This window comes from Amphibalanus amphitrite, unplaced genomic scaffold (assembly GCF_019059575.1).
Source record: "Amphibalanus amphitrite isolate SeventyFive unplaced genomic scaffold, NRLGWU_Aamphi_draft 000416F_arrow, whole genome shotgun sequence".
Taxonomy (NCBI): Eukaryota; Metazoa; Arthropoda; class Thecostraca; order Balanomorpha; family Balanidae; genus Amphibalanus; species Amphibalanus amphitrite.
The window spans coordinates 362,963-383,811 of NW_024881910.1; the positions used below are offsets into that span (position 1 = coordinate 362,963).

At 55.5% G+C, this 20,849-nt stretch overlaps 2 protein-coding genes across 2 annotated transcripts in view; one reads left to right on the plus strand and one right to left on the minus strand.

Annotated features, from left to right (window-relative positions):
• Positions 1-14,748, minus strand: part of LOC122390947 (dedicator of cytokinesis protein 3-like) — a 33,194-nt gene extending 18,446 nt beyond the window's left edge. Inside the window, exons 1-5 of the mRNA XM_043384402.1 lie at positions 14,670-14,748; positions 11,044-11,046; positions 10,584-10,764; positions 5,820-5,916; positions 4,875-5,023 (exon numbers count right to left, since the gene is read on the minus strand). Of these exons, the coding sequence (XP_043240337.1) occupies positions 4,875-5,023; positions 5,820-5,916; positions 10,584-10,764; positions 11,044-11,046; positions 14,670-14,748 (509 nt within the window). The remainder of the gene's footprint in view (positions 1-4,874; positions 5,024-5,819; positions 5,917-10,583; positions 10,765-11,043; positions 11,047-14,669) is intronic.
• A 24-nt stretch (positions 14,749-14,772) lies between these two features.
• LOC122390948 lies at positions 14,773-19,235 on the plus strand. The gene is made up of 5 exons (XM_043384403.1): positions 14,773-15,472; positions 15,880-17,618; positions 18,012-18,123; positions 18,358-19,000; positions 19,187-19,235. The coding sequence occupies exons 1-5, from the start codon at positions 14,773-14,775 to the stop codon at positions 19,233-19,235; spliced, it is 3,243 nt and encodes a 1,080-aa protein (XP_043240338.1).
• The last annotated feature ends 1,614 nt before the right edge of the window (positions 19,236-20,849 follow it).

Sequence of the window (20,849 nt, forward strand, 5' to 3'; positions counted from 1 at the left end):
CCGTCGTGACAGTAATGACAGAACCGTGAGCTCCCCTGCTGCTGTGGCCAGCCACTGCCCTGATGGGGATATGGCACCAACTGCCGCCTCAGCTTCAGACGGCACTCTTTTCATCTCCACATTTCAACTCAGTACTCACATGATTTCTGTCGGTTCAAGCCATGTAATCAGGATAAAACTTAAACCCACAGACTTTGTTGCACACTTCAAAGTCTCGAATTCGATCGACCCAAAGGCACAGTCAGTGCAGTCAGACCACTAGACCAACTTTACTCGTACCCACCTTGGTCCCGCCAGCACGTTTCCAGCGGTCGCCTTGAGCCGAGCCGTGCTGAAAGTGGACACAATTAGAGCCACAGCAGCGTCGGTCGGTCGGCAGGCTCGTTCTCGTTTGTTCGCCGGCTATCAGCTCATCTGGACAAGAACAAGGCACGAAGGCCGGTCGGACAGGGGCCGGGGAGGGGGGGGGGGGGGGGAGCTCGCCGCTGAGCGCTGGTATTTGGAGTCGACTCGAGGTGACCGGACTAAAAGTGATTGAGATTTTCAATCACACGGAGTTGTGAATGGACTGTGGTGACTGATCGATGATGACGGGCACGAGAATGGAATTGAATGACGGGTCGGTGATGTGTCCCAGTTGACCGTTTTCTAACGGCAGCAAGCTATCGGATGAATTTGTGCTCGTGACAGCCCTGTCTGCTAGTACGATACTGTGATACGTTACGTCATGTAATGCAAACTGAAATTCCCGTTTTCATCTCGAGACAGCGCCACAATTTAGCAACTTCCGTACTAGACAAGCTCGCAGGCTTCATCACGGCGGCGCCGTGATGATCTTTCTCGCTGCCGCTTGCGCCTGACATCGGTCCTACCCCAACACACGCCAGTGAAAATTGATCCGAAAGGCGAGCTGTGCAGTGTGCGACGATCACGTGACCCGCCGGGGGCGACCTTACAGTGGTGACCAAGGACTGTTGACAGGTCCTGTTGGCGGCTGTGACAGGTGGTTGCCCGCGGCACGTGTGACCGTGCACCGTGCAATATGCACCGTGCACTATGCAGTTTGCACGGCAGTATCGCCTGCTGCGGACGCACTGTATGAAAAATGGTCTCTTGGAGCGTGCCCCAGCTACTCTGGTTTGCAAGACACGGCAGGGGTATAAACGGCCCTCGGACAGGAGACTGGTTATGGGGCGGCGCAGTTATGAAATAGCACCGCATGATAGGGCTGGGCAGTTTTTAATGGAATAACTCATCGCATTATCCATGGTATGCCCTTTTGGATAACTTAGAACGGAGCTAAAAACTAACGAATGGCACTATGGGCTATGAGTGCAATGGCGTCTCAACTCGTTCAAAAGAACGCATTAGTTTAGTACCTTAGCTAACAGAAACCATGTAATTTGAAGGACTGAAAACACAGCTAATCTATACCAACATTGTTCCTGTTTCCTTTATTATCCGCGTTGGGTTTTCTCAGAACAGCCTTGCTCACAAAGATCTAGGTATTCCAGGATCCCGAATTCCTGAATCAGCAAATTGTCTAGCCAGGGGTATGAGTCAAAACTTGCGTCACTCATGAGCAGACTATGGTAATCTGTCGATAAAATCTGTACCGACGCGACTTCCCGTCGCCTACTGACTAAGTGTATCCGGAGGGGGCCAGGAGATAGCTCCAGCCCCACCCAATCCACACGGACCACTATGCCGCTGAATAATCGCCCAGTTCCGCGCAGAGCCCTCATAACCGTATCGAGGCTGTTCCATAACATGACACATAACTCCCGGTGTGGCCGCTCTCCGGCGCTCGCCGGTCGGACTGATAAAATCAGAGTAGAGCGGGAACTCGGTTCAGACCGCTCTGCAGTGACTAATCCGTCTCGGAGGCCGCCTAGAGCCGCGGATTACCTCCCCGGCGGACCAGGGAGGCAGCGGCGGTCGCGTGCAGTGAGTTTTATGGCACTGCACGGCGAGCAGGGCCACAATAGAGCAGGTTTGGGCGAACAGGGAGACAGCGCGGACGGGGGTCGGTGCAGTGAGTTTTACAGCACATGCTGCGCTATAGGGAGCAGGGGCATATCAGAGTTCGGCAGCATTGCAAAGAATGAGGCAGCGAGGAAACCCGGTCAGAATATGTGCCTGGTAAGTACGTGCACTGTGTATATAATATCTGGCCTGTTCTGTGCACTGTGCAGCGGCTGTGGTCCGTACATCAACCAGCTCAGTGGGTCACTATACATTTGTCCTATCTATCGTTTCTCTTCGCGAAGCTGGATCGGCAGCATGACGCTTCAGCGCTTATCTGATGTTAGGACGTAAAGTAATAAAATCGACAAGCTGAACCTATGCCGGAAGGGTCTGAATCAAAGTAGTTCAAATGTTTAATGAAATACTATCTGACTAACTGCAGCGCGAGCATTCCTCTCAAATACCGATCAATCTCCGTTTTCCCTGACCGCCCGCCCTGGAGGAAGTATCCCTGACTGGCTAGCTCAGGTAGTTGTTCAGATCCGGCTCCGGAGGCTGGAAGCTGAAAGTCGGTGCCCTCGCCTTCGCTTGTGATCTACCGCGCTACATCGTGTCTTCTGCGAGAGCCGGTTACACTTCCTCACTCCACCACACATCACAGACGAGTGCCGTGTATCGTATCGGCCTTCCGGGTTTCAATTAGCATCAGATACAGGGCCGAACCGAGGGCGGTGTGACCTCCGGCGGCCGACCAGTCATAAAACCACCGACGGCCGCCATTCAGACATTGTATGATGATGAGGCATCGATCAGCGCTGTGCTAAATGCGCGGATTAGCATCCGCCGTTTTTGCTCCGGTGGCGCCGGTTCAGTGAAACAATAATAAGATGAGTGATGGCGAACGCAAGAAGGAATGTATCTTCCGTCATCGATTGAGATGCACGGTAAGGGGTAAGGTAGCGGACATCTAAATAAGGTGAAAAAGATCTGGTGATATCCATCATGTTCACGTGGTTAAACTACGAAAAAGGCTTCGTTAACAGCACCATGCAGATAGGGCCAATTCATCACCTATTAGTGTCAGAATCAGTTACTACCAGCGTTAAATGATAGCATCTGAGCATCGCGTTTATCTTCAGCTACAAAAGCATGTCAGTGAGAAGTGCTGACTTTCTAATCATGATGAAGAGCTTTCATAGACTTTTAGAGTTGGAACACAAACTTCTCAGTTGATATATAACCCTTGTCTACGAGATCAAAGGTAAACATGAGATAATAAGATCAATGCGTGACGGTAAGTGCAAGCGATCGATATAGTTCATTCCAAATTGCACTTCACCAGTACACCGGCCACCGGAACCTCATTTCGCTTATCGAAGCAGCTGGATCTCGTGCAGTCTGACGATCCGACCCCTCTGGCTTCCATCACCACTGGCGTCTCGTGGAAGGTGCCTGCTCGCGACAGGCCGGGTCGCCGCCCCCTACCCAAAGAGACCAGCTGGACGGCGATCGATGGTGCTCAGTGACGGAATGCCGTGCAGGTCTGCCGGGCCCGGCAGCAGATCCCGGGGCAGCCTCGCCGAACGGGCGCCACGGTAAGTATGAACATGGTTACTGACAGCTCACAGGGCTCCAAGATACATATGTAGATACAGTCGGGGCAGGACAGGACAGTCCAGTGGTCGATAAAACTTCCAACGTGCCAACGCTCGTTGGAGCAAGATATTAGCAATGCTTCGAAGAGCTGGAGACAGTCCGCCCGTCTACATGGATGCTTCCTTACGCCTAAAATACAGCATTGACTTATGACTTTCTAATCGTCCGGTGCTGTTATCGGCTGCTCGGTAAGTACCGCGTGTATGTTCCCTCATTCACTCCTGGTCACCCTTCGGTCACCCCTCGCTGGGTCGGGCCAGTCGGCTATTTTTATCCTCTTTCCGGCTAGGCCACCCGCTGAGCTCTCGCCGTGCCGCGCCGTCTGCGAGGGACCTGACCCTTCTGCCGGGACAGGTTTCTCCAGGTGTCTCCAAGGAGCCATCATAGCGCTAAGGGTGTGCTCCGCATACACATACATTGATTTTCGCCCTTACTAGCAGGGCCGCTGGCACGCGTTGGCAGCGCCCTGCGGGCATTTTTTCGCTTAGGGTCATTTTGTGGTAAGGAGGATCAGAAAATCACCCTTCCAACTTTCTCCAGGCCTGGGTGTTTTATCGAGCGCGCCTGAAAACGCACAGTGGACCGAAATCACACTTCGATTGCGTTACTTCGTATCAGGTAATACGATAAAAAGTCCGCTCTTTTCTCAATCAATAAGGACAAGTGCGTTAAAGCACACATATAAACTTTTGAATTAGAAGCTTTAAAATGCTAAATTTCAACATCTCTAAGCTGATGCTAATCGTTAGTTGTTTCAGACTTTGGCGCGAAAACGTAGGCATTCAGATCCACCGTACGACCGGTCACCGTATGCAGTAGTGTGATGGTGTGAGTTGGGGAGTCAAGGCCGTGTGGGGAGAAGGTGAGGAGATACCGGTGTGCCGACGCGGCGGATGGCAGTGAATTTTCAGGATAGGTAGCAAAAGGCTCATTCCCAGATACTGTGCCAAATTTTGCGGCGCTACGCGACACCAACTTTTACGCTATTCGCGAAAAAAACTTAGGGAGGCTGCCCCCCCCCCCCGCCAGGCGAGGGCTAAGTTGGAGACAGTGGTGGGACTAAGATGTTCGTTGGAGCAGCTCCAAGCATTTTATCGACCTCTGGGACAGTCAAGAAAATTAGCAAAACTACCTTTTCCTTGGGTCATTGAGTAGTGTGTCATGTCAGAGCACTGTGTGCAGTCGATTACTGTCAAGAGTAATAATGCTGTCCGCTGCCGAATGCGGCGGATCAGCGGCGTCGGACTGACCTGTTTCCCCAGTCGACCTTGGCGGTGGCTCGGAGCCGCAGCTCGCGGGTCTGGTCCTGGGTGAGTGTTCCCGTGATGAGCTGACGCCGCCAGTCGAGCAGTTCGTGCATCACCTTCCACAGCGAGGAGACCTCCTGGGTGTCGCGCTCCTGAGACGCAGAGAGAGTCGCGGTGACAAACGGTGAAACAGACGGATAACAGACGGTAATACAGTGACACAGTGGTAGAGCGACAGTATAGTAGTGAGACAAGGATTCAAACACATTGATGTATAGACAAAGTGACACAGAAGCCCAGCGGCATAGTGACATCTGCCTCCCCAACTCCCATTCTCACTGATCTTTGGTGTGAAAAAGATGATGACTTAGGTAGTAAGTAAACCTGCAGTGTGCCCAATGGGAAGGACAAACCTAACGTATATCGTATCCCCTGGCACATGCAGCAGTGTCTTCCAATTCTGTTCCCGCCCGTATCAACCTTCGTAGAGGGCAATTGTCACTTTATCGTTCAGGTCAATTCCATTTGCCAACTACTGAATAATCAATAACGCAGCCTCGACATGGACAATGGACACTGGTGCTGCGCGCATTTGTATCCAACCCGTCGTGCGCCACAGTGCATTAGCAGCGTGCTGTTGCACGGCTCCGGTTGCTAATGAGTGTCAGAGCAGCCGTCTCAAGTGACGCCGGGCGCCCTGCCACTGACACTGACACCGACACCGCCCGGCCGCCTGTCGCAGTCACTGAGCGGACGCGGCTAATTACCCCTCTCCTCCCCCCTCCCCCGACTCTACAGGCAGCACGCGTCAACAGCGGCCCTACTGAACTGACCGATGACGTAACGGCCCACGCGCGCGGCGCGCTGCGGCGCAACTGGTGTCGTGTGCGAGTGTGTTAATGAGTTAATTAGGCCTGTAGGATGGAGTGGGGAGGGGTCTGTACTCACCAAGTAGAGCTGTTTCCAGCGGTGGCTCCATTCTCGCAGCACTTGTGTCACCTCTGTGGCCACCTCATCCTCTGCCGGGAGAGGACGGCTCTGGGGTCTGTGAAGGAGAGAAGCGAGAAATATCAGTCACAGACACAGCCTATATGTACATCTTCGGCCGGCAGTGGACAGGTCTGGGGTCTGTGGGAGGGGGGGGGGGGAAGTGGGGGAGTGATCACTGGTCAGTCAGAGATACATGTTCTGCCGTGAGCAGACGGTTCGGAGGTCAGTGGGGGAGAAAATGGGGAACAGTCAGTCAGAGCAGCTCAACGAAACCTGTCATCAATAAAAAAAAACTACGAGAAAATACATATCATATGGACCAATCAAAGTTTCATAGCAAGTCTTGCAATCAAATCATCGACAATCACATGAAATAAGCTCAATGAATTATACACGTTAACAGGTTAAAGTGAGCTGTCAGGGCAAAAATGTCCTTTGGCCTTTCAAACATACATGCAATGCAATGCATGTCATGAAAGTGCATGCTAGGCAATATGTTGCATACGCAACACCTTCAATCATACCTATTTATTTCGCATGTCTTGTCATTGCCTTACAATTTGCCAGACGCGCGTCTGTAATGACGATTTCAGCAGCTCAGGAGTGGTTGAAAGGCTCCGCCGACAAAGGCTACATTGCACCACACGGGAGCAGTGTCGCGGAGCTGAACAGAGCGCAGTTCACCGTGTATGCAGCCTTTGTGAGGGAAAGTGTGCACGCAGGTGTAAAACTATGTCCGAAAGGCGACCTCAGACGCTTTGTATTCTGCAGAGCATTGAGAACAGGACAGGGCGACTCGGAAAACCGGGAGAGTGAGTGTAACTCCACTCTTGTCCCCTGTCACTTTTACTCTCGATGGGATGAAATGATCGAATGGTAAAAGCGATAGAAAGGCAGTTTTTTTCATTATTCGGTAAGCAGCCCGATGGATGGTGGAAAAACAATTCGCTATCGAAAAGAATTACTTCTTAGCTTTTGGGCTTTAGCATCTGTCAAATACATAATTTTTATACGATAATTGGAAAAAAGGATTAAGCATGCCAATTCGAGATTTGATCCAGTTTTGTTTAACTGCAGGCAACCGTTTGAAGTTCAAAGCCACCCCGAGGCGTTAGGAAATGATTGAAAAGCCTATATACTCTGGAAAAGACGTGAGATAAAGATAAAGTTGATATTTAAGGTGCACTTGAAAGATACGTGTGAAAAACGTTTACTTTATTCGCCCATGCGGTATCATTGAAATGAAGAACACTAAATAAATGCCTATAGAGTCTGTCGATCTGATTCTATATCTGAATGCTCAAAAGGTCTGCACTACAGACGTAAGTTTCAGATCACAGATGTATCTTTCCTGAAATTGTCGGTGACCTCACAGGTTCGCTCTCAGAAATCAGCCCCTTCACTTATCAGTCACACCCTATCAGGTGAATCAAGTGACGTTACCACCGATCACTCATCGGTGAATCAGTCGACACAGCCTGGGACATGCGCTAGCGTCGCCTTCTGATTCCCTTAGAACATTGCAAGTCACTTTGTCCGCAAGTTGAACTTGTCATACAGTCATGTGACCAGGTTGTTACAACAGACGTCAGCCACGTGACTGACCACTGTTGCAAAACGTCAGGCACGTGACATAATACTAATGGATGGCACCAGTCACGCGGCCAACTACTAGCGGCGAACATATGCCACGTGACCGGCTACTGTTGAGGACACCTGTCACATTATCCCTCCTCCTTCGCGCACCCCTCTCTCTACGACACGTTCCAGGCGGGACACGGGTCTCGGATTTCAACCAGCGCACGGCGATCGGAAAGTGAAAGCCGTCTGACCGGGCACAGCGGCTGGTTTGATCGGGTGACAAGACGGGCGACTAGACAGGCGACCGACGGGCGACCCTCACGCATAGCTGGCTCCGCACCCGCACAGACGGGGGGGTGGGGGTATGACATAGCAGAGGAGCGAGCTTGTAGGACAACTTCGGAAAGCGAGCTGCGGTTTTAGACAGCTAGGCTGCACGGAGTGAACCCCATCGGAGGCTGCAGTCAAACCAGGAACGTTCGGTTAGAGTAGATTGAAACGATAGCAGTTCTGACTCGCGTCAGAGCTCACGAGAGAAAGAGACATGGTTTGAAAGTGAAAGGACTGCACGGAATATGCAGAAAATGGAGCAGTGTGTTCCCAAAGGAATTGGCTTTCGGTCAGAAATGTTCCAGACAGCTGGTGAATCATGTATTGAAGCTTGCAGCTGAGAGACAAGCGAGCTTTCTTCGCGTTGACAACGTCGCCAACTGTCTCGACAGCGTGTTGGCACTTGGCAACGCACTGCGTTTTAATCATACTTCCTAGAATGTCACAAAATCTCTCTTTCTTCCTCACCTCCCTCCCTCTCCCTCTCTTCCGCTCTTTCTCTCCTCCCCTCTCATCGTAGACGCTGCCTTTCCCAGCATCCCTGTCGGCGCTCCGGTTCCAGCAGCCACCCGACAGCACCCCTCCCGTTCAAAGCACATCCGGTGTCGACGGCACGTGCTGCACGGGGAGGGTCCAGTGAAGGGAGGGTCTAACGGAAGGGCGAACAGAGCTGCCTCTGTTTACCCCCGTCCGAACCGGCCGCTGTGACAAACTGTTTATGTGTGTGTGCGCGACGCGGGATCTGGGGCCTGCAGCCTTTCGAACGCACATTAGCCCGAGCTGCCGGCAGGACACCCAGAGACCTGCAGGACCGGTCTGTTGGCCACCGAGCCTGCAATGAGGCCTCTGCAGGCGGCTGAGATTTTCTTAAGACGACCAAGGCCATATTCTTTGAAGGATTCGAAATGGAACAATGTCCTGAAAGACGTAACTCATGTGACTCACACAACTATCCTTGAAAAGGCAACAAAATGAACGACCAAAACATACCTGCTCACAACTCAGTTCCCGTGAGTGCCTAAATATGCATAGAATGAAGGGCGCTGACGACTGAGAGGCGCCTGCTTATGTCTGCAGCCCATTTTAGGAGAAACACTCTAAGCCACAGACGCATGATTGAAATCGGCTGTCGATGGGGCTCCGCCCTGCTGTCCAGAATCCCGAGACCTCCCAAGGGGTGCTGCGGAGGTCTGTGGACCTCCCAGGACCGTGTCCTCCCAGATCCTCCCACCTCCGGCGCGCTCGAGGCATTGGTTACCGCTACCCCGCTCAAGCGCGGCTAGTGCCTGACTACTGGGAAGGGCCGCTCTGTATTCCGTCAGCGGAGTCGTCGGGCCACAGATGGAGTTCCGAGCCGCCTGCCAATGGGGCTCTGCATACACAGCGCTGGTGAGGTGACCTATGAGCGCTGCCGAGCGTGTGCAGCGTACCGCCGCTGCTGAGATCGGTGCAGACCGGGGCAGAACCACGCTGCACTGGATCAGTGTACCGGGGCAGGACCATTGAACTGGGGCAGGATCACACTGCACGGGACCGGGGACCACCGCTGCACTGGAGACCATGCATCGCGAGACAGGAAGATGCTGAACTGGACCAGCGGATCGGGCAGGACCTCCTCAGGGAACAAATGCCGCGGGGCAGGGCTGCGCCGGGTGAGCGTTCTGGTGACCAGCGACAGGTCCTCCAACAATCCCTCCCGCTTGGTATTGCAAATGAACGAATTCTATTTCACTGTCCAGATATCACCTCTGTTCCGGCAGTGATGAGGGACGAGGGTGACCTGAGTCACCTGTCGACTCGCTCGGTTACTGTCCCCTGTCTGTGTGGGACCAGTTGGTGACACACTCTCCGTCCCGGAACGTCACATCACTCATCTGACATAGCCGGACCTCCCCGCGGGGACCGACCCGGTGCGGCGCTGAGACGGTGGAGAAACATACAGGGCATGTTGTCACTAGAGCAAAGTGTTTGTTCGCTACACCGGATGGGTGATGCCATTTCATTCCGTGCATTGCGGACTCGTCAAATGGAATCCCCGCACTCTGGGCAATGGATAGGGTTGTGTTTAGAAATGGGTGGCCATTATAAATAATTCAATAGAGGATGAGGTCATGGTTTACGTACAGTCATTTCCGCTGCGTTCAGCTTGCACAGCAACACGCCATAGTGCCTGGGGTGTGTATATAATTGGGTCAGGCTGCAGGCGTGTTTGTGTTGCAGAGACCAGAGTGCGAGTCCAGAAACAGAGACCGGGGGACCGGAAGTCATAGACGGAGACGGAGACATGAGATGGAGACAGGCAGAGACAAATACAGGGAAACAGAGGAAAGATACACAGAGAAACATACAGAGACAGAGACGGGAGAGACCGACGCATGTATTCGTCTCCAAGTGGCATGTCAGCTGTTGTGTCAATGCTTCCACGGTCGCCGTTTACTTATCGAGCCTCGATCAGCTGAACCGTGCCGCGAGTCAGACCGGATATTGAATCACCGCCCGTGCTTACATAATGTACGATATCACGCTACAGGAACTACACCAATCGTGTCAATTATGGCGGGGAATCCGGGCAATAGCTTATCCCATTGCCGGTGTTAGGCGAGAGCATGGTATGCCGCATAAGGGACTGAATGATGGAACCGCAGTTAATAAGTTTTAGTTATACCCTGGATGGAATCGTTTTACCATTTAGCCTTTTTGTTCGCATGTTTGCAGCTTATCTTGCATGGCTCTGAGTATGTAATTGAGTGCATCTGGTAATGTCAGCTGCCTGCGGGAGCCTCAAAACCATCGAGTTCTAGCGTTACTCACCCGTCGCTGTCCGGCCTGCCGCGTTTGACACGGACATAGCTGGCGGGGAAGATGCCCCTCTGGTGTCTGTTCCTGGCCGTGTACCCGCGGTACCAGCCACCACTCTCCTCCAGAATGTGCACTGTATCGCCGACTGTCAGAGGCAGGCCGTGGCGGACGCAGCCCGGCCACCCGTACACCGCTGAAATGCAGAGGAGGGACAACAGTCAGAGACAGCCTGAAGACAGCCTGAAGAAATAGACAGCCTGAATAGTCATACACCGCTGAAACATGCAGAGGGACAGCCGTTAGAGGGATAAAATAACATAGCCAGTCATCCGTAAACCACTGAAACACAGAGACACACAAACGTTAGAGCGATAGAAAGACATTCATGGACCAGCCCAGCCATCCGTGTACCTATGAAACTGAGAGGGACAACCGTCAGAGGGATAAAATAACACAGCCCAGTCATCCATACACCCTGAAACACACAGAGGGACAGCCGTCAAAGGGGCGAAATACCACAGCCTGCCCACCCGCACACTGTTGATACACAGAGGGACAAAAGCAAGGGACTATGATTGTACATAGTTCGTGTCAAAAGCACACGCAGCCAAGCCACCCACACTCCGCTGAAAGATACATATGCGCCCGTCAGACGGACAAACTGAATGGAAGATAAATGGCTGGTCAGCCCAGTGAAGTATACGATAGTCACGTATACGGTTCTCCATCTCCGCTCCCAGCCGCCGCCTGCCGCGTTCCTACTGCAGCGTATCACTGCCAAAACAGGCCTGGTGCCTGCGATAAATCAGACCCTTCTGGCCACCAGCAGTCACAGACAGTCACAGAAGGCATCAAGACAGAGCCATGGACGAGGCACCGCGCCGCAGCGCTGTCCAGACAATGCTGAGAGTCCGGATATGGGCGAGAGGCCGCTGACACCGGCTGCTGTCCCCAGACATGGACATTGGACAGGACATGGTATGACAGCCGCAGACATAGACATGACACCAGACACGCCCCTCCCTCCCCCCCAGTCTCCTCCTTCAGCCGCGGAGTGACCCAAGTCTCAGCCAGAGCCCGTGGAGATGACATGAAGCAGTCACAGAAGGGGCAGAGCCTAAGGCACAGGTCACAGGCCATTCAACGCCTCCACTGTCCCCTTTTACAACTCACAAGTCGTGATGCACGGTGGCACAGGTAGAGACGGTGACAGGGCACCCCGCGAAAGGAAAGGAAAAGAGAGTGTGGCCGCCAGCCACGCTGCAACCACAGACATCTGTGCGATAGCGCTGCACGCTCGGCGGCGCTGCGGTCCTGGCCGCGGCGCCCGCCAGCCGTGCGTTTCCCTGTCTGCTCGGACCGACAGCATGGTCCGAGAACTGGTCCTGCACTCCAGAGCAGAGCGTCCGCCGTGCCGGGTTTGTTTATCACACACCCACTGTCGAGCTCAGTGACACTAACGGGCCGGAAACGGCGCGGAATGCCACTCCTTCGCCTCATCCCCGTCAGCGCGGTGACGCATCAGGAGCGTACGGGGATGGAGCCATTTGTCATTCCCTAAATACACGGCCTTTTGACCCCACGTGGGGCACGCACTCAAGAGAAACGCCTACTGAAAGCTGGGATCCGACTGACAATGTGGACGTTGGGTGACACATGCCGTGGTGAGCGCTGAACGGTAAGCGTTGGGCTGTATAAACGGTAGGCGATAGACGGTGGGCGACCATCCGTTCCGTGCTTCTGTCCTCAACTCCTCAGGATACTGAAATCCTTCTCCTCCACGCCGAAACCCCCCTCCGGGCTGGACAGGCAACTTTATCTCATGCGGGCTGCTCCCTTGGAGCGGCACCGCTGCTCCCGAGGGAGCGCACCCCGTAGCCGGGTGCAGTGAGTGCCTTGGGGCTGGGTGGCCTGTCCTCTGGACGGGCTCAGCCCCGGCGACTCACTAGGGTGCCTGCCCAGACCAATGTCTCCCCCTAATTCCTATCATCCTTCCGGCTCTGCAATGGTCTTGTCAGACCGAAAGGGCCTAACCAAAAAAAAAAAATTAAACGGTGGGCGACGGGCGGTGGGTGGTAGACTGCGGGCGATGGGCGGTGGGCGGACGGACGATGCCGCACCTCCACCCATCTCCACACCCAGGCAAGGCCAGCAGGCTATAACCCAGCCCGGCCCGGCCGGTGGGCGTCTGGTCAGGTAAGTACCCCGCCCCACCCCCACCGGGGCAGGGCCGGGTCAGCCCAGTGAGGTCACTGAGGGTGGAGTGGGCCGGTCGGTGCCGCTCCACCCGACCTGCGGCCACGGTCGAGCTGCAACACTCACAACGCGGTGGTATCTGACCAGAGGAAAACGGAGAGAGATAGAGCGGAGCGGCGGGAAGGGGGAAGGGGAGAGAAAAAGACGGGAGAGGGGAAATAAAGAAAGTAAGACAGACACGGAGAGAGAGAGGGAGAGAAAGAAAGAAAGAAAGAAAGAAAGAAAGAAAGAAAGAAAGAAAGAAAGAAAGAAAGAAAGAAAGAAAGAAAAGAAAGAAAGAAAGAAAGAAAGAAAGAAAGAAAGAAAGAAAGAAAGAAAGAAAGAAAGAAAGAAAGAAAGAAAGAAAGAAAGAAAGAAAGAAAGAAAGAAAGAAAGAAAGAAAGAAAGAAAGAAAGAAAGAAAGAAAGAAAGAAAGAAAGAAAGAAGAAAGAAAGAAAGAAAGAAAGAAAGAAAGAAAGAAAGAAAGAAAGAAAGAAAGAAAGACAGAAAGAAAGCAAGGGAAGAAGGAAGGGAGAACGAAAGATGGGGAGAGAGGAGCCCGACAGAAAAGACCGAACAGACTTGGCTGATGGGAAGTCATCGAGGAATCTTTAGCATAATCACTTGTGGACTGGAAAAAGCTAGCCCGAGTGCGCAAGGAAGAGCTAGGCGTAATACAACACAAGTAATTTCACGCCGCTGTTGACAACCGTCACGCCCCGCGCCCGCACCAACTACCGTCACCCATCCGTTCCGTTCCGTTCCATATCCGGAGTTGGGGCAGGTCCGAGCTGCCGACCGGCCACCCTACCGGAAGTACCGCGCGTCGCTGTGCCCGCCAAACGGCGAGGAACCGTTCCAGCGACAAAGGAGGCTGTCCGCTAGTCCAGGACTCGGTGTCACCCAGTGGCGGTATTTCCGCTGGTGGGTGCACTGGGCACCCAGCGTGGGTGCACTGAGCACCCAGCGTGGGTGTATTGCTCGTCCGTCAGTGTCACAATGGCAAGTGAATGCAGATGGTGCTTTGGAGGGACGTCGTGACAGCACGCCGGCAAAGTGGACACGTCCGGACCGCGGAAAATGGAGGGAGAACGGATAGAGGGAGAGAAAGAGAGAGAGAGAGAGAGAGAGAGAGAGAGAGAGAGAGAGAGAGAGAGAGAGAGAGAGAGAGAGAGAGAGAGAGAGAGAGAGAGAGAGAGAGAGATGAGAGTGTGGCGCGGCGCGTATTATTTAGCTGCGGCGTGTCCGTCCAGCACGGCCGCCCTTTGCGCCGCCAATCGCCGCCTCGCGCAGTGTTTATGTTATTTCTCATGAACGTTTGTTTTCCTGCTTTATATTATTGTAAATTCGTTATTATCGTCACTTCTGTCTTATAGTTTTCAACCGTATTTAATATCTGTCCTTGCTTTAATTTGTTGTAATTTCTAGATTGACTTTTCGCCGTTTCTATATACTCGATTCGTTTTTGATTATGTAAAAAAGTGTTTTAATTTTTGGCTGTGTAGTTCCGCCCCCGTTGACTTCCTGTTCGTTTTGATCTCTATGGTTTTTGGCACGTGCTCTCAGTTAAAATATAAATTTAGTATCGTACGCAGAGTGTCAGAGAGGCTGAGTATTTCGACGAGTTCCTAGTTTTATTTCTCACGTTTTTCTCCCAGTTTAACCCATATCTAACCATCGTTTCACTGTTTATTTCGTTCTTTCATTGTGGGTAATTTCCTTTCCTCCGAACACGCCCCTATTTACCCTGAGACCCACATTCTGGTGACCCCGACGTGATTTGAAGTGATGAGTTTAACCTGTTGAAATATCCTGTGCTTTTGTTGTCATTTTTGTGCATTTTGTTGTTGACTTTGACCTTACCTGCCCACTCTGACTCGTCATGCCTGACTCTGATACTGACGATGCCGCACGCGCGGTACAGCCAGCCCCTGCCCACCATGTGTCGATCAAGGCACCCGCCTTCATGGAGGGTGCCGTCCAGGGCTGGTTCGCGATCATGGAGGCCCAGTTCCATATCGCTCGCATCACCAATGATACGACCAAGTTTTATCATGTGTTGGCCTCCCTGCCTCCCATGACCGTGTCTAAGCTGGATGGGGCAGTCCTCGTCTCCCACAGCTACCAGGCCCTCCAGCAGGCGGTCACAGAGCTCTATGAAAGGAGCAAGCCGGAGCTCTTCGACCAGCTCATCTCCAAGGTTCAGCTGACTGGTCGACCCTCCCTCTACGTGCGGGAGCTGCAGGAGCTGGCTGGCAAGGTGGGAGTCGGGGAGGAGCTGGTGCGCCACAAGCTTCTGCAGTCCCTGCCTCCTGCCGTCGGTGCTGTCCTCGCTGCCCAGCGTGACCTGAGCCTGCAGCAGCTGGGTAAGCTGGCAGACGAGCTGATGCCTCTGCTCCAGACCAGCTGTCTGGCAGCCCCGCAGGCTCAGCTGAGCAGCCACCAGCGCGACCAGCATCGACCACCGCACAGGAGAGGGGAGCAGCAGCAGCAGCACCAGGCCGACTACTCGGCGCTGCCGACAGGTCTGCGGCCGTTCCATCCGGACCAGCGCCAGCAGGTCTGCAGGGCCCACCTCTACTTTGGAGCCGAGGCCCGCACCTGCAAGCCCTGGTGCCGGTGGCCCAAGAAGACAACGAACCTGCAGTTGGAGCCATCGTCCCGGCGTGCCTCTCCCGAGCGCCCGGGAAACTAGAGGGGCAGGTCCTCGCCACTGCGACGCGCGGCCTGCCACTCATCCGAGTCGCAGCCCAAGCTGGTTCCAGATCTCTGCAGCTGGTGATCGACACTGGTGCTGGGGTCTCCCTGCTTCCGAAGGAGCTCGTCCAGGGAGCTGTCTTACAGCCCACTGCAGTCGTCATCACCACTGCCAGTGGAGCACCGCTGCACACCTACGGTGAAGTTCTCCTTTCTTTTTCCATCCCAGCCCTCCGACGATCTTTCCAGTGGACGTTTGTCGTTGCTGACGTTACTGTGCCCCTCCTGGGTCATGATTTCCTTTCCCATCATGAACTGGTTGTTGACTGTGCTTCCCAGACCCTCCTGGACAGTTTGACTTCCCTTCGTTCCCCAGCTGTCCCCACTGACCGTCCAGCTCCAGGTGCCTTCCTGATCAACCAGAGCCCCGATCAGCCGCCCACAGTCCAGGCTCTCCTGCGCCAGTATCCCTCCCTCCTGGAGCCGTTCCAGCCGGGAGAGACCTCGGACGCCAGCCCGATTCCGGCCAGTCATCACATCGATACGGGCAGCTCACCGCCGACGTTCGCCAGCCCGAGACGACTGCCGCCGGACAAGCTGGAGGCTGCCAAGGCCACCTTCAACGCTCTGCTGGAGGCTGGTGTGGTCCGTCCGTCTACCTCACCATGGTGCTCGCCGCTGCACATGGTTCCCAAGAGGACGCCGGGTGAGTGGCGGGCCACCGGCGACTACCGTGCGCTGAACGCTCAGACGAAGCCGGACCGCTACCCTCTTCCACACCTGCACAGCCTGAGCACGCGTCTGCATGGGATGACGGTGTTCTCTAAAGTCGACCTCCTCCGGGCCTATCACCAGATCCCTATGGCTCGCGAGGACATCGAGAAGACGGCTGTCACCACTCCATTCGGCGCCTTCGAGTACCTGTATATCCCTCTGGGATTGCGGAACAGTGGCGCCACGTTCCAGCGGGTGATGGATCAGCTGTTTCGCCAGGTCCACTGTGTCTTCATCTACCTGGACGACATACTGATCTTCTCACCCGACAGAGATCAGCACGGCCGGGACCTGGATACTGTGTTCAACATTCTCCACCAGCACCGCCTGCGGATCTCACTGGAGAAGTGCAGCTTCTTCCAGGAACAGCTGACGTTTCTGGGTCACACCGTGTCCGCTGGAGGACTCCGGCCTCCAGACGCCAAGATCAAGGAGATCTCCGAGCTGCCGCCTCCCCAGGACACTGCCGGGCTCCGGCGCTTCCTCGGGATGGTCGGTTTCTACCGCCGGATGATGCCCCACTACGCAGAGACCGTCTACCCTCTGACGGAGCTCGTCAGGCTCCACCCGAAGAACCGGCACCTGCCGTGGTCGGAGCCGGAGCTCGCCGCCTTCGCAGCCGTCAAGGCCGCTCTGCAGGACGCCTGCACCATCCGCCACCACTTGCCTGCCTGTGACGAGTACCACCTGGTAACAGACTGTTCACAGGTGGCTGCCGGCGCCGCACTACACCAGATGGTGGAGGGCGAGCCAGTTCCGGTCGGCTTCTTCTCAAAGAAGTTGAGCGAGCAGCAGCGGCGCTACTCGACCTACGACCGGGAGCTGCTGGCGGCCTACCTGGCGGTGCTCCACTTTCGGCACCTGCTGGAGGGACGCCAGGTGACCCTGTTCACCGACCACCGCCCGCTCACCACCGCCTTCCTCAGCCCGCACACGGCCAAGTCGGATCGGCAGCAGCGACATTGGAGCGTCATCACCGAGTACGTCTCCGCTGTCCAGTACGTGCGCGGTGCCGACAATGTCGTCGCCGACTGTCTGAGTCGCCCAGACTCCACCGAGGAGCCGCCGGTAGCCGCCGCGCTGCCTGCGCGGACCCCGGCGCCCGAGCTGCTGGTCGCTGCGCCGCCGTCTGACGCCGAGCCGCTCACCACCGAGCCGCTCGCCGCCGCGCTGCGCCCGGCCGCCGGGTCGCTGGCAGCCACCGCGCTGTCCGCACCGTCTCCGATCTCCGAGCTACTGGTCAGCGTGCCTCCATCGGACGCCGGGCCGCTCGCCACCGAGCCGCCTGCCGCCGTACCGCACCCAGACGCCGGGCCGTGCGCCGCCGCGCCGCGCCCGGCTGTACCGCACCCAGCCGCCGGGCCGGCCGCCGCCGCGCCGCGCCCGGCCGCTGAGCCATGCCCGGCCGCCGCGCCGCGCCCGGCCGCTGAGCCAGGCCCGTCCGCCGCTCGGACCGCAGCCGCCCCACCCGGGGCCGCCGGCGAGCCGCGCCGGACCGGTGCTCTGCCGGCCAACACTCAGTCGACTACTTCAACTGCTGAGACGCCTGTGAACGCCGTCACCGTGGACGCCGCCGATCTACACGCCATCGCCGAGGCCCAGACGAACGACCCGGAGACCGCCTCCTTCCTGGAGCGCCTTGAAACGTTTCCTCTGTCTCCTGACCTTTCGGTTCTCTGTGATGTTGATCTGACCAACCCCAGACCGTTTGTCCCCGCCTCCCTCCGTTTCCAGGTTTTCCAACGCATCCACGGTCTGGCCCATCCTGGTGTGAAATCATCCGTCCAGCTCATCAAGTCCCGCTACTTCTGGCCCGGAATGGACCGCTGCATCCGCCAGTGGGTTCGTGAGTGTGAGCCCTGCCAATCGTCCAAGGTCCACCGTCACACCAAAGCCGCTCATTCCTCCTTCGGTACTCTGAGTGATCGTTTTGAGACCGTGCACCTTGATATTGTCGGCCCTCTGCCCCCGTCAGCCCCTCACGGTCAGTCCTTCACATCCCCTTACCGATACCTACTGACCTGTATCGACCGCGCCACTCGGTGGGTCGAGGCGGCGCCCCTCGCTGACATCTCTGCAGCCAGCGTCGCCGCCGCCTTTATGGACGTCTGGGTGGCCCGGTTCGGCGTACCGCTGCACGTCGTGACCGACCGAGGCACTCAGTTCGAGGCGGCCGTCTTCAGCCAGCTCGCCACCGTCCTCGGGTTCCATCGGCTGCGGACGACTGCCTACCATCCGAGGACGAACGGCATGGTGGAGCGACTACATCGGACCCTGAAGACGGCCATCACCGCCAAAAAGAAGCAGTGGCTCCAGGCGCTCTCAGTGGTGCTGATGAGCATCCGAGCCACCGTCAACGACGGCGGCTTCGCGCCGTTCACGGCAGTGACCGGCGGCCTGCTCCTCCACCCCCGGGTGCTGGTGGACCGGCGGACGCCGCCGGACGTCAGTGAGCCCGTGCGGGAACTGGCCGAGCGGATGGGGGCCGTGGACTTTGCGGCCCTGTCCGCCGGCAGTAACCACGGCGCTGCGGCACACACATACGTTCCCGGGGAGCTGCAGACCTGCACGCACGTGTGGATGCGAGTGGACCGGGTGCGCCGCCCCCTCGAGGCGCCATACGTAGGACCGCTCCGCGTCCTCGAGCGAACCGGCGCCTGGTACCGGTTGCAGCTCCCCTCGGGCGCCACAGACACTGTGTCGGTGGAGCGCCTGAAGCCGGCGTACGGGACGCCGGCGAAGCCAACGGACTCTGAGCTTCGGCGCCCTGCACCGGACGGCGCGCCGCCCGCGCCGTGCCCGCCGCCGGTCGCGCCGCCGTGCCCGCCGCCCCGCCGGGGCCGTACCGCACGAGTGGTGCCCACTGATCCCGCGCCGAGCTCGACGCCCATCGCTCCTGTCCGGACCAGGGCCGGCCGGCAGGTCCGCTTCCGCGTGCCGCCCGACACCGTGCGGTAAGAGTGTGTTACGTGTTAAGTGTGTTACGCATCGTAGTGTTCGCTCCGCGACTAAGAGGGGGAGCAGTGTGGCGCGGCGCGTATTATTTAGCTGCGGCGTGTCCGTCCAGCACGGCCGCCCTTTGCGCCGCCAATCGCCGCCTCGCGCAGTGTTTATGTTATTTCTCATGAACGTTTGTTTTCCTGCTTTATATTATTGTAAATTCGTTATTATCGTCACTTCTGTCTTATAGTTTTCAACCGTATTTAATATCTGTCCTTGCTTTAATTTGTTGTAATTTCTAGATTGACTTTTCGCCGTTTCTATATACTCGATTCGTTTTTGATTATGTAAAAAAGTGTTTTAATTTTTGGCTGTGTAGTTCCGCCCCCGTTGACTTCCTGTTCGTTTTGATCTCTATGGTTTTTGGCACGTGCTCTCAGTTAAAATATAAATTTAGTATCGTACGCAGAGTGTCAGAGAGGCTGAGTATTTCGACGAGTTCCTAGTTTTATTTCTCACGTTTTTCTCCCAGTTTAACCCATATCTAACCATCGTTTCACTGTTTATTTCGTTCTTTCATTGTGGGTAATTTCCTTTCCTCCGAACACGCCCCTATTTACCCTGAGACCCACAAGAGGAAGCGTACAGTAGGTCTATTAAAAAAGTCCCCAGCACCAGTGGGCGCTGCCTCCGCTGAGCCGAACCCCCGTCTGCCTGTCCCATATCGCGCCGGGCTCAGGTCAGATAGGGTCAGCGGGACCGCTCGGTCCGGCCCGCGGGCGGTGGACGGGCGGCCGGTAACGCTTTCCGCCAGCCAGCTGTAGAATCCAACACACGGGACGGCCGCCGCCCAGCGCAGCGAAACCGGTGTTGAAGAATGGCAGTAGATGTTCATGGCCACAATTATTATGAGAAAGTCAGTGTTAGCCCGTGCCCGACAGGAATGCCTATGCGCGCCCTGTTGGAGGGAAAATGGGGATTGAGCATCATTATTATTACTCAGCTTTGGGCATTTAAGTGGCATTCGAAGTAGCGTCAAAAGTAGCAAAAAGAAGAAGAAATATACTTCAGCCAATTTTAGATCGGGTCAGAGCCAGAGGTCATGTCACCAGAGGTCATCGGTGGTAAAATTTTGCTTGGACAGGGTGCGTTGCGCGCACCGGTGCATGGGGTTTCCAGTTTCCATGGAAACATCAACAGACTCGGGAGCTCGCAACGCTAGCGTGGAGCCGAATTCATATCAACCGCCGCAACAATGCAGCAGCGCAGCGCAGTGTGCTGCAACGCGGGGCCGTGAAACACCGCCCAGGGCTATCCATGTGTCAGGGCAATCCAACCCACGTGATGGGCTCGGCCCCAGCGGAGCATGAGGTCCAGGACTCCCGCCCAGGCCCCCTGTCTCCCCCTAATTCCTGTCATCCTTCCCACTCTGAAATCGACCGAGCCTAACCTAACACAACAATCAGCTCGTTTACCGCTATGTCTGAATAATATTGTCAGATTTAATAAAGGCGAACGGCTTAGCACGTAAATAACAGCAACTGCCACCATCGGTATTATGAGAAAACCAATTGCTTTTCTACAAACACTTAAAAGTTCTTAGCTTAAAACTTGCTTGGAATTAATTTTACC

Coding starts and splice junctions, on each gene's coding strand:
- LOC122390948 (XM_043384403.1), top strand. CDS start 14,773: ATGGAGGGTGCCGTCCAGGGCTGGTTCGCGATCATGGAGGCCCAGTTC. Junction 15,473..15,879: donor GTTGGAGCCATCGTCCCGGC/GTGCCTCTCCCG, acceptor TTCGTTCCCCAG/CTGTCCCCACTGACCGTCCA. Junction 17,619..18,011: donor CCGCCGCGCCGCGCCCGGCT/GTACCGCACCCA, acceptor CTCCGTTTCCAG/GTTTTCCAACGCATCCACGG.